The sequence below is a fragment of the Penicillium antarcticum genome (assembly GCF_028974205.1).
Source record: "Penicillium antarcticum strain IBT 31339 chromosome Unknown utg000009l_segment0_segment0, whole genome shotgun sequence".
In the NCBI taxonomy this organism is placed as follows: domain Eukaryota; kingdom Fungi; phylum Ascomycota; class Eurotiomycetes; order Eurotiales; family Aspergillaceae; genus Penicillium; species Penicillium antarcticum.
This window is the reverse complement of record NW_026695307.1, coordinates 5,109,345-5,121,987: the sequence shown is the minus strand read 5'-3', so window position 1 is coordinate 5,121,987 and position 12,643 is coordinate 5,109,345. Positions and strand designations below refer to the sequence as shown.

At 47.3% G+C, this 12,643-nt stretch overlaps 6 protein-coding genes across 6 annotated transcripts; 4 read left to right on the top strand and 2 right to left on the bottom strand.

The window, feature by feature from the left end:
- Nucleotides 1–114: 114 nt before the first annotated feature.
- On the top strand, nt 115–1,844 carry N7508_010281 (MFS transporter; the record flags this gene model as incomplete). The annotated part of the gene is made up of 5 exons (XM_058468341.1): nt 115–507; nt 561–965; nt 1,020–1,137; nt 1,197–1,451; nt 1,507–1,844. The coding sequence occupies 5 exons, from the start codon at nt 115–117 to the stop codon at nt 1,842–1,844; spliced, it is 1,509 nt and encodes a 502-aa protein (XP_058316187.1).
- A 423-nt stretch (nt 1,845–2,267) lies between these two features.
- Nucleotides 2,268–3,676, top strand: N7508_010280 (uncharacterized protein; the record flags this gene model as incomplete). Its single annotated transcript, XM_058468340.1, has 2 exons — nt 2,268–3,560; nt 3,623–3,676. The coding sequence occupies 2 exons, from the start codon at nt 2,268–2,270 to the stop codon at nt 3,674–3,676; spliced, it is 1,347 nt and encodes a 448-aa protein (XP_058316186.1).
- Nucleotides 3,677–4,477: 801 nt separating this feature from the next.
- On the top strand, nt 4,478–6,385 carry N7508_010279 (alkyl/aryl-sulfatase; the record flags this gene model as incomplete). Its single annotated transcript, XM_058468339.1, has 1 exon — nt 4,478–6,385. One exon carries the CDS (start codon nt 4,478–4,480, stop codon nt 6,383–6,385), a length of 1,908 nt encoding a protein of 635 aa, XP_058316185.1.
- A 387-nt stretch (nt 6,386–6,772) lies between these two features.
- N7508_010278 (uncharacterized protein) lies at nt 6,773–8,282 on the top strand (the record flags this gene model as incomplete). Its single annotated transcript, XM_058468338.1, has 4 exons — nt 6,773–6,835; nt 6,889–7,118; nt 7,178–7,398; nt 7,555–8,282. 4 exons carry the CDS (start codon nt 6,773–6,775, stop codon nt 8,280–8,282), a joined length of 1,242 nt encoding a protein of 413 aa, XP_058316184.1.
- A 1,064-nt stretch (nt 8,283–9,346) lies between these two features.
- Nucleotides 9,347–10,411, bottom strand: N7508_010277 (Zn(II)2Cys6 transcription factor; the record flags this gene model as incomplete). Its single annotated transcript, XM_058468337.1, has 1 exon — nt 9,347–10,411. The coding sequence occupies one exon, from the start codon at nt 10,409–10,411 to the stop codon at nt 9,347–9,349; it is 1,065 nt and encodes a 354-aa protein (XP_058316183.1).
- Nucleotides 10,412–11,297: 886 nt separating this feature from the next.
- On the bottom strand, nt 11,298–12,410 carry N7508_010276 (asparaginase; the record flags this gene model as incomplete). The annotated part of the gene is made up of 1 exon (XM_058468336.1): nt 11,298–12,410. One exon carries the CDS (start codon nt 12,408–12,410, stop codon nt 11,298–11,300), a length of 1,113 nt encoding a protein of 370 aa, XP_058316182.1.
- Between the last annotated feature and the right edge of the window lie 233 nt (nt 12,411–12,643).

Here is a 12,643-nt window from a genome sequence, read left to right as displayed (position 1 = left end):
AGGTAGAGCGCCGATGTAGCCACCCCTCTCATGTTCAGTATTTAAGCCTCTTAAACAGTCAACTCATCCATTCACATTGTAGACCTGCCAGCCCTTTCTCCAAACGTCGCAGTAATGACCACTTCCCAGACGGACAACCAGATATCAGTTGACGACCGGAAGGATCCTGAGAGTCAAACAAAGCCCTTGGAGCACCCTCTTCTCTATGACGCAACACCGTCCACTGTTCTCGTTGAATTCGTCGGAAAGGATGATCCATACCATCCTATGAACTGGCCATTTCGGAAGAAAGTCTTTACAACTCTTCTTTACGGCCTTACAACATGTTGGATTACATTTGCATCAGCCGTCTTTGCACCAGGCTCAAGCCAAGTGTCAGAAGACTTTCACGTCAACTCAGAGGTGGCAGCATCTGGTATTAGTCTAATGGTCTTTGGCTTCGGGCTAGGTCCCCTCCTCTGGGCACCCTTAAGTGAAGTATATGGGCGGAAATGGGTAGTGATACTGGTATGGATACGCAGCTTGACATATCATTTAATGCTAACTGATGTGGTTCCTAGCCTTACTTTGTTGCGGCTATATTTTCCTTTGGAACTGCAACAGCGAAGGACATACAGACTGTTCTAATTACCCGATTCTTTGCGGGGTTGTTTGGAAGCGCGCCTGTGACGAATACAGGTGGTGTAATGGCTGATATATGGCCACCTGAGCAACGTGGTCTTGCTATTGTTGGGTATGCTATCACCATCGTTGGCGGACCAACACTTGCACCAATCATTGGGGGTGCTCTCGTGTCGTCCAGTCAGCTTCGTTGGAGGTGGACTGAGTACCTTACCGGTATTCTTATGATGGTGCAGGTGGTTTTGGATATCGTGGGCTTAGACGAAAGCTACCCCCCGGTATTACTGGCATACAAGGCTCATCGACTACGTTTCGAGGGCAAGAACTTTGCATTGCATGCCAAGGTCAGTTCACGTCCAGATCTACTGAAAGCTTTGGTCATTTCTAATTCTGCATAGCAAGATGAATGGAGCTTCTCGCTGAAAGAGATTTCACAGAAATATCTCATTCGCCCATTTCAAATGTTAGGAACGCCCATCTGTCTATTGATGAGCATATATGCGTCCTTCGTTTATGGTAGGTAGCTCTGGACATGAAGTTCTATCGTATACAAGCTTACCGAGTTCTTCTATCAGGAATATTGTACGCAAACCTCGAGGCATTTTCTTATGAGTTTCAAAAACTCCGCAGATGGGGCCCAGTTGTCGGCAACCTTCCATTTATCGCTCTCCTCGTTGGAATTTTCTTTGCCGCAGCGATCAACATATACAACAACCGATATTACTTCGAGAAGTTCAAAGCAAATGACAATAAAGCAGTTCCCGAGGCTCGCTTACCGCCGATGATGGTTGGAGGATTTGCATTCACTGCAGGTCTCTTCGTATTTGGATGTAAGTGAAATTCGAAGAATTTCGTATACATCAGAGGATGACTAACAGCCTCCAGGGACCTCGTCACCGACAATCAATTATTGGCCTTCTATCATTGGGATCGCCTTGATAGGCTTTGGCTTTACAACCATATTTCAAGCAGCACTCAACTACTTGGTGGACACCTTTACACGATTCAGTGCTAGTGCCGTCGCTGCTACGACCTTTCTGCGCTCAATGATGGCGGGTGCATTCCCGCTATTTGTAAGCCCCATGTATCGTAAGATCGGGGTTGACTGGGGTACCACTGTCTTTGGTTGTATCGCAGCGGTATTGATTCCTGTACCATTCTTATTCTTTTTCTGGGGAAAGCAGATCCGAGCTCGTGGAGAGTGGAGCAAACATACAATTTAAACGTAGATAGAGGTAGATAGAGGTAGATAGAGAAAGCATGATTTATAACGTTTTATAGTAATTATAGAGTAATGCAATGGTGTGATATTGAAGGAGGCAAATAATAGTGGAATATTTTACGTTATAAGTGGAGAATGCCCAGGAAAATCAAGAACGCGCTAAACCGTATTTGGAAGGCACTACGATTTTCCAGAAGGCTTCAGGTACCAAACGAGTCGGCAATTGTGCGGCACACCGAGAGATTCGGAAACATTGTTACCGAGCCCCATATTTCGTGAAATCTTAGCTATTTTCGGGCCGTGTCCGAGTTCTTCTTGGGGTTTTTTTTGTCATCTTAAGCAACTTTCCTTCTTCTCGCCCGAACCTCTTTGTCACATTCTCAAGTTACCCCAAGACTAGCAGGTCGACATTCACTAAGATCCAATGTCGATCAAGAATGAGAAGAAGATGATTCCGGGCGATGGTCAGCCCGACATGACCGACCAGGAGCAGCAGATCTACGAAGCAGGTGTCCAAAAGTTCAACAAGCTAGGATGGAAGCGCTTGACAATCGTCCTGATTGTGGAGGCTGTGGCCCTCGGATCTCTTTCTATCCCATCTACGTTTGCAACCCTAGGCATGGTGGCAGGTGTCATCTGCTGCGTGGGTCTCGGCCTCGTCGCTGTCTACACTAGCTACATCATCGGCCAGGTTAAAGTCAAGTACCCTCACATCACAGACTACCCCGAAGCCGGGAGAATGATGTTCGGCCGATGGGGATATGAAATCGTCTTCGTGATGCTGTGTTTGGAGCTGCTGCTGTCGGCTGGATCTCACTGTCTCACTGGATCGATCGCATTCGTCAACATCACAGGAAGCAACATCTGTACTGTGATTTTCGGCTTCGTGTCCGCTGTCATTTTGCTGCTGTTTGCTATCCCACCGAGTTTCTCCGACATGGCTATTCTAGGCTATATCGACTTTGCCTCTATTATCATTGCCATCGGAATTACCATTATCGGAACTGGCGTGGAGGCTAGCCAGTCCACTGGCGTCGCAGCGGTCAATTGGTCAGCTTGGCCAAAGGACAACCTGACCTTCTCAGAGGCGTTCATCGCTCTTTCCAACATTATTTTCGCCTACAGTTTCGCCCTCTGCCAATTTTCTTTCATGGATGAAATGCACACTCCTACTGACTTCCCCAAGTCCGTGTGGGCGCTGGGTCTGACTGAAATCTTCATCTACACTGTGACTGGCGCACTGGTGTATGCTTTCGTCGGTCAGGATGTCCAGAGCCCTGCCCTGCTGTCTGCCGGTAGTCTACTCAGCCGAATTGCGTTCGGAATCGCCCTGCCAGTGATCTTCATCAGTGGTTCTATCAACACGGTAGTGTTGGGTCGACTTGTCCACGGCCGAATGTTCAAGAACTCCAATATCCGCTTCATCAACACCAAGATGGGCTGGATCACCTGGCTGGCCTTGATCACATGTCTTACGGTCCTTGAATTTGTTGTTGCTGAGGTCATTCCATTCTTCGACGATCTCCTCTCGCTCATCTCATCGCTCTTCATCTCCGGTTTCACCTTCTATTTCCCGGCCATCATGTGGTTCATGTTCATCCGCCAGGACAGCTCGTCGACCGGTAAGACCATCCTTCTCGGTGTGGTCAACGCCATAATCTTGATCATTGGTCTGATTGTTCTCGGTGCTGGAACGTACTCGAGTATCTTCGATATTGTAAGTTTGATCAACCCTCCCGATATTACTGTTCTATTTGAGCATATACTGACCCGTTATAGATCAAGTCATATGATGAGGGCACCGTCGGCGGAGTGTTCTCGTGCAGCTCCTAAGCGTTCATGCGCATGATTTATGTAAACGTATAGACAAGATAGACATGTTTTAAGTGTATTAACTTATAGAATAAGATGTATTTATAGACAGTCGAGCGATTCATTCAGATTGTACGAGACTGCGGTCATGAACCCCCTATGCCAAAGTAACCCAACTATCTTGATGAAAGCTCTTTTATCATTTGCTATTTGCTGCTAGATGTTGGCATCTAATAAGCGCTAAATGGTAGCACGGTATGATACGTACCCGAAATTGTAGTATAGAATTTTCGGGGCACTGAACTCGGGGGCTAGTTCCCAGCTTACGATCATCGATGTTGGCAGAGCCGGATTGGTCCGGTTGATTAAAGACACCGCCAACATGAGCCCAAGAGTATTGATTAAGCGCCTGTCTATCTTGCAGAGAGTTGTTTTTCTTTCAGAAGGCAGTAAATCATCTGCCGTTGGCTCATGCGGATGTTGATTCATCGTCTGGAGAGGTTCCGTCATGATCTTTTCAGAGGTTTCAAAAGCTGACTCATTGTCGACGTAAGATAATTCTGCATGAACTCGCAAATCTTTTATTAATGAATGGCAGCTATTTAGATCTGAATTTCGGCAAATTCGGGAGATGATTTGCGTCTGACCTGTTTGGAATATGCCGATTCGCCGAGACCACTTCACTACTACCGAGAGTAACACAGCATTCGTCCGAGAATAAATAATGGAGGTGCTATAGCCCGTACGAGCACCTAGGGTCAAACGATCACATTCGATACGGTGAGCTGAGCAAGCAACATTCAACGACACAGACACGATGAAATGGCAAACAAAATCCATCTTGGTGACACTTCACCATCGCTTGACGACACCGCAGACTATAAAAGCGCCGAGCGCGGTTTCTTGAAATCGCGAAAGCAATGTTTGATCAAAAACGACAAGGGAAAGATAGTCTGGGACAGTGACGAGTACAAGTTCGTCAACGAACAGCCCTGCCCAGCTACTGTCAACCCCAAACTGTGGCGCCAGGCTCAACTGCTATCAAAGCAAGGGCTATATCGCATTAGCCCTTCCATGTACCAAGTTCGCGGCTTTGACATCTCCCACATCACCTTTGTCGAGGGCAAAACAGGTATCATTGTCATCGATCCCCTAGTTTCGTGCGAATGTGCCAAGGCAGCTTTGGAGCTCTATCAGTCCGAGCGAGGAGTTCGCCCAGTCAAAGCCATCATATACTCTCACTCGCATATTGATCACTATGGCGGAGCGGCGGGGGTATTGCCTGATTCAGTGATAGGCTCTGCGATCGACAACATCCTCATTATTGCTCCTGAGGGGTTCATGAAGGAAGCAACCTCAGAGAACATTGTTGCAGGACCTATCATGCGCCACCGTGCAGTATACATGTATGGATCCACTCTCCCCAGATCTCCCGTCGGACAGATTGGTGTCGGATTAGGGATGGGAACTTCACAAGGCAAAACCAGTCTCATCCCGCCTACCATCGACATTCGTTACACTGGACAGGTTTTGACCATTGAAGACGTTCGCATTGTCTTTCAAATGGTGCCAGATACTGAGGCACCAGTTGAAGTGAACATGTACTTCCCCGATGAGCAGGCTCTTTTGGTCCCCGAATGTGCAGTCCACTGCATGCACAATATCACTACTCTTCGGGGTGCTTTGATCAGAGATGCGAGAGCATGGAGCAAGTATCTCGACGAAACTATAATCTTGTACTGTGAGAATGACCGAACGGATGTTTTGTTCGGGAGTCACAGTTGGCCGACATGGGGAGAGGAGAATGTGAAGAGCTTGCTGGAAGATCAAAGAGACCTATATGCCTACCTGCATGACCAAACAGTGAGGCGAATGAATGAAGGCTGGAATGGCACTGAAATTGCAGAGGCAATGATTTTACCTGCCCGACTGAGACGAGCATGGCATACACAAGGATTTTATGGGAGTGTGAGCCATAACGTGAAGGGCATGTATCAACGTTATATGACATGGTTTGATGGATATGCTGAGAACCTCTGGAAGTGGCCACCACACCAGGAGGCTTGCAGGTACATCAAATGCATGGGAGGCGTGAACAAAATTCTGACCAAGGCTAAGCTCTTCATTGAGGAAAATGACTTGCGATTCGCCGCTACTTTGCTAGGCCACCTTGTCGCGGCAGGCGACCAAGCTGGGGGCACTCCGGCTTTGCGAGCTGAAGGAAAAGCAAAGCTGGCAGACGTATTTGAGCGCCTTGGATTTGGGAGTGAAAATGCAACATGGAGAAACTTCTACTTGGGCCAAGCATTGGATCTAAAAAGAGGGAATCGTCCTCGAAACAGATATCAGTCCGGGCTGGCCAACCTTCCAGTGAGTTTGTCAGTGGAACAATGGCTCGGTAATCTGGCCCTTAGAATCGATGGAGAAGAAGCTGGAAAAGACGAAACGCGCATATGCATTGATATTCTCGTCACAGACGCGCAGGAAAAATGGAAATTGATTCTTAGCAATGGCGCTTTGACTTACAGACGACAAAATGAAAACACCAGTGGAATGAACTCCCAGGTGGATCTGTCTGTGTCTCTTAAAAAGCACGAGATACAACGGATCCTGACTGGCAGGGATGTGGGAGAAATCCAAATCCTCGGCGGCCATGTTCAGGCACTCAATAAGTTGCTTTCATTTGCGGGAATTTCCGAAGCCAAGCTTAGGTCAAACAGTCATCTATAAGATATATAATTATACTAGATGCTACAAGTGATCATTACGGTAATATCGTACGTAGCCTATGCAAGGTATGTTAAAGCTATGCGGTCCTCTGTGAGCATATTTACATTCAGTCTATGCACTGGTCACTTTTCTTTCCACTCTCACCTCTGAGACAAGCCAAATACTCATCAGTGCCTGTGGCGAATGATCTTAGGTTTCGGTAGATATTGCTCGGTCGGCTGTATCGTGCGGACCCCCAGACACTTCGGCAGTAGACTATGCAGCTCGGTGAACTTTAACGCAGAAACAGCCGAGGATTTTAATTATATGTTCCCTTCAATAATATAAATGGGTGATTCTGTAGCCGTTCCCTAGATACCAACAACGTTGCTCGTTAGGGACAGAAAGATGAATTACCCGCCATCTGACAATCCGAAAGAAAGACAGCATGCGCTTAATTTTGCATACATGGTGAGATCAAGATAGAAAGAACTTGTGACCAAGACTGACATGCTGCTGCATAGTACGGATATCCTCTCCTGGAGTATGGCAAATTTGTAGCACAATTTCCCAATGCCTGCACCAACACTCTTTACCATGACCGACGACTTTCAACTTCAAATGACCTCAAAATCATTCGACCAAACTCTGACACGCTGTATTCCACTATCTTCATGGATCTGTCTTCGAATGATCTGCAAATTATTATTCCCGAACTTCCAGACCGTTACTGGGTTTATCCCTTCTACGATTTGTACGCTGCCTTCAAATTCCCTCTAGGACTCAACCAGCTTACTTCTTGCTTGCCATTAGATATGGGAATGACATAGGCAACATCAGTAGTCTTCAGGGTCATCGGGCAGGAAAGTACCTTATCCGACATGCCAGTGAAAACTTTGGTTTATTTCTCGGTCCTCCGCCAGAATGCGAGAACGATGCCGATATTTCGGGCTATGTCAACTTGCCTACCCCCTACGGCATATGCTTTGCGCGATTCGCCACGACACAAGCCATCCAGGACCAAGAGGCTGTTTGTAAGTATCAGGATCAGATTCAACTGTTTTCTGTTCCTCGGCTCGCTGGATGTTCGGCTCCTCAGTTGCGGCTTTCTATTTTTACGGTTCCTGAGCATCAGCCATCACAGAAGCTGTCTCCCGAAAAAGTCATCTTAAGCTTGACTGCAATATTAGCTCCCTTAAACCCTTCTCCTGTCTTGGAGGACAGACAGTGTATTTCTGACACCCTCACGCGAAGCGGGATGAAAGATGGTGTTTTCACTTGTCCCGAAAGAGTTGATATATCACAAGCCCCCCAGTTTGCCGAAATCCAAGCCAGAGATGGCTTGCAAGCTCCTGGTGGCAGGATGGACTTTGGTAATGGGTGGGACTCTGCATTTCCAGAATGTATGGGAAATTTTGGATCGAACTATGCTGCAAGATATTACATAGCCAAGTTCGGCTACCTGGGTGTCACGAGCGATCAGGCAATCTACCCATCTCGGCCTCAAGCTCTCAGGTTTGAGCACGACGAAGCTGTCTTGGTACGCTTCTCTCGCCGGCCTGTTCTGCTCATGACTGGATTCTGGAGTCTGACCGCCTATGATGCAGACCAGTATCTCGTCAAGAATAACTTAAATAGGTATGTTCTTGGAGATCGAGATGATATGACCTTTCCTGATGGGGCACGACTCGATGATGAAAACAAGGATGGCGAGTTCTTTATCCTGTTGCAGCCTGCGGACGTTCCACCACCAGCTCAGTGGAAAAATCACTGGCTACCCTCACCAGCAGGTGGTGGAAAGATGTCAATAACATTGAGACTCTACGGTATCAAGCAGGAGATGATATCCAAATCCTACGAGTACCCGAGACTCGAGTATATCAAAGCAATCACTGATTCCGCCAAGTCATTGCTATAAGAAGTGTGCTTCTCCGTTGGTCTTATTGGATCTTGCTTTTGTATATTAAACAAATAACATTTATTGAATTGCGAGTGCAAGAGCACCGAGTGTCCGTAGTCTTTGAGTGATTAGAATGTGTGTTAAATAGGAGGTGTGACGGAGATTATACTAAATTCCATGGATATGTTTTATGAATCTGCTCGTTTGACTGGCTACTTTTGAGATGGGATTTCCTGACTAAGATCGAATAGATGCACAATTCATTGTTATTCTGACGAGGGACATGCCCTAGAAAATTGAGTCGAAATCATTGAGACTGAGGAGATTATCTATCGACCAGTCTGTGAGACCTTCAAAAATCCCGTTGGTACCGCTGTCCGTTTCCAGCGTGGATAGTAGTGCTATTCTTGGGCTCAATTGCCGCTCAAATGGAAATAATTCCTGTACTTTCGGCATGACAATGTGTCCTTTCCAGATTGGGTCCCAGGAAGCTCTGTCTATGTCTTCAAGTCCCGGCAATGGATTGAGTGATTCACCCTGTGATAATATCTCGGCTTTGCAGCGCATAATTTGCTCAACTATTGCCCTCGCGCCGGGGAACTTCAATGTTCTTTGATTCAAGACTTTCAGGAGAATATCAAGCTCCTCCATTGCTAGTGGATCAGGAATCCGGTTTTTGTCTCCGAGCTTAACGGTGAGTTTCTCATTGCGGATGCTACTGAGTTGTGGAAGCGCAGCAACCATCATGGACCAATTGCTAATTGACATGAGATAGTTAATATCGTCTCGGTAATCCATCTCTTGATAGAGGCGGATCATGCATGAAGACGCCACCAAGTTTATCGTAAGTGTGGCTGAAGGGTGGAAAAGTCGTCCATGAACTTGGAAAAAAGTGATGATACAAGTAAAATACCAAGTAAGGATTTCATAGAAACCACGCTCGTATGTTCTGTTGCCTTGTTCATCAAATAAATGAATATCTGGCGGGATAATTGCTACCCAATTCTTCAAGTCTGACAAAACAGATAAAGCTTCATCTGGACCGTTAGAGACTCCCCGGTGGCGAAGGGGCAGCATCTTCTCTAAATGGTCATCAACTTTACGTAGAGAACGAACAAGCGGGCTTGGTCCGTTCTGGGGTCTTCAAAGTCTGTGACACACGGTGGATGTAAATCAAAGTCTTGCGACTTGATCATTTGGGGCCGGCCAAAGCATGCCGCGTGTAACTTGTCATGTGCGTAGAGAAACCACGCTATTCTGCGAGCACAACCAGGGTTGGATATTTGCGCATACGTCGATTCCTGATGAAGACCAATTTGAAACGCAAAGCGGATAGCAAGACCGAGCCAATTCCAGCTGTTGTCTACCGTTATCACAGCGGGAGGAGTGACATTCCACAGAGCGAGTAAACACAAAGCCTTGAGGATGGTAATGGGATCTCGCTCGTGGTTCGTATAGAATAAAGCTTTTGCTCTTGAGTAGTATTTTTCGCTTTCCAATAAGCATCTTGTTGACTTTGGATGGCGGAGAATAGACCCCGCTAGACATAGAGACTGTAACAGAAGCGTGGACTGGCAGGTGGGGACGACGTCTTGGCGATCCACAACTGGCATTCTATGGTAGAGATATTGGAAGTATGCCGCAGTGAGGGCGTCGATCATCGACTGCGGTGGTAAATGGTCTGCTTCTGTGGTAACCACCGTTTGCTCCTCGATGGACCTACAGAAGGAGCCAACAACCTTCGAGGCATCTGAAGGTAGCGGTCTATGATTTGGCAATACCGCAAGCCCTCCGACGTATGCCAAATTGCCCGATGCACATGTATCCTGGGGCAGATTTCGGCTAGCACTTCCAGGCGCGACTGATTCCTCGATGGACGAAGGACCTTGCGGTGTCGTGCCGAGACTACCGAGCGGCGACAGATCCAAGTGAGCAGCTGATTGGGATGGCGGAATACATCCACTGTGTGACTTTTTATGTTCCCTCGTTTGACAGGACTCGGCACGTTTTTCGCAGTTCGTGCAAGTGCCCTTGTGGAGTCGCAAGATCAAGTCGCACTTGACCTTCCGGAAGTGACACCGCTGACACACAAGTCTTGAACGATTTCGGAGCACTCCGCCAATGCGGGATGCTTGATTCGCAACCATCATGTAGCTGGGAATCGGAAAATTGGGGGAAGGACCGAAGAGATCGATGACACCAAAATGTTCGCCAAGTAAGAGCTCAATTACCACGCCATTTGTGGAACCGAGGCTATACCCCGCGTCTAGCTTCCTCAAACTAGATACTCGAATCAAATTTGCTCACAAGCTATGAGGCTCAATAAGAGGCCTTTTGGGAATTGACTTGCCTTGAAGGGTGAACTGGGGGATGGGGGCCCGATTTACTGAATCTCTATAAGTCTTGAGTTATATCTGACTATTTATTTCCTAGTTGAATGTAACTAATTCGGGGATTGCTCGACTAATGCTAGAATTGACACTGGAAAGTATGTGGAAGTCCTTTGAACACTGCTGATTGCTCATCTAACATCGGCATTCATTAATTTCTAATTGATCGTGGCGTCTATCGACTCAATTATTGATCATGTCATACGGCCAGTACCTGAGGTTGCATACTGGTTGATTGCTGGTAGAAAATTGAAGATCCCTCGGTAGTGCTCGGTAGTCTCGGTGCGGGGTGGAGGTGAGATGAAGGGGCAATGTGTGTTTTTCGGATTGTGTCGATGCAGTTGACAATGTATTGGGGCATTTTCTGGAAGTTGGCAATGGAGGATGAGTGCTGTTGCGTCATGACTTACTCGTTTTCATATTTTTGCTTCCTGTACTCAAACTGGGTTCTCCTAATGTATGAGACCGAGAAACAATTTGTGTGAAAGGAACAGATATATTCAACACCGAGTTTACAGATCGGCTTCCTCGTCAGAAAATTATGGCTATCAGTCTTATGTCCAGAGACAGGCCCTGCCGTTCAATGCATTAACTGAAAAGGTCCTTTATATATGAATGTATTTCTATTTATATAAACCCCAAATCAAACAGCCCTTACCTTCATACAAGGAGCCAGAGCCCCCGTCTCAGCACCAACAGTATTAACAATTTTCTGGCGATGAAACCTCTTCAAAACATCGGGAACACCATCTCCATTCCCTGCAATTCCAATGCCTAACTGCACCAAAACCTCCAGGACAGCGGAATAAAGAACCCCAACATTCCCATCCTCAATCTTAACAGAAATTCCCAGCGCCCCCTCAACCCCCAACTTCCTCGTCGCCTCACACTCCCTTACTCCAATCCCATAACACCCATCAGCTCCAAGCTTCCCAATAAGCAAACCCCCATACGCTTCCATGAGCAGTGTACAGAAACGACCTTCACCACCGACCAGCCCAGGATGGCGCCACATAGCATGGAAAACCCGACTCATGGCTTCTGTCCTTGTACCCGTGTATGCAGAGGGATTGGGATTGGAGGCCATTGAATCAGCGGCAGCGGCGAATCTAGCATTCATACGCGCTAGATAGTGGAGCTCGAAAGCTGGAGCTGGGAGGTTGCAGCCATCAAGACCCCAGACTGATTCATCACCAGTACCACCACCAAGACCGCAGACATCATCGACTACCCGACGAACATGAATCTGGATAGGATGCGTCGGTAAATGATATCCCTCCACCCCATCCTCAGCAGAACAAGCCAAAACCTTCGCACCGGCAATCATACCAACATGCTTCCCAGAACAATTACTACAAACAGCCCCAGGGACAAAATCCCGCTTAATCCAGTCCCGATGAACGGAATCAGAAAGAGGAACATGACCTCCACATTGAAGATGGCTCTCATCTGCACCGACTTTGTCAAGCATACTGCGTGCGCGAGCGATATGTCGTTCTTCGCTGTTATTCGATGCACACATGAAGGCTAGATCGCCTTCATCTAGATTGAATTTGTCGACTGCGCCTGTCTCCACGATTGCCAGTGCTTGCGCTGGTTTGGCCGCTGAGCGCGCTAGGGTTATGCGATGAGCATCGCCGACGCTGAAGAGTAGGACGCCTTTTGTGTTTGTCACTGCTGCGTGGACACTGTGGCGGTTTTCGATTACGCCGCCGCGTGTTGAGTGTATTGTGTCTGTTTGGATTGGGCGGCGCATTTTGATTTGATTGTTCAATTGCAATGATGGTTCAATGTCGGTATGTTGTTTAGTTGTCTCCGGTTTTATTAGACTTTTTCGCGCATTGGCGATGGATGTGTCATGGTCGGCACGTTCCGACAGGAGGCGGGAGGCGGCTGTGTGGCGGCTTACAGTTGAAGATAGGGGCATGTAGGAAATATGACTGGGTATGACCGAATATGACTGTGACTCTGAAACATTCATGTATGTGG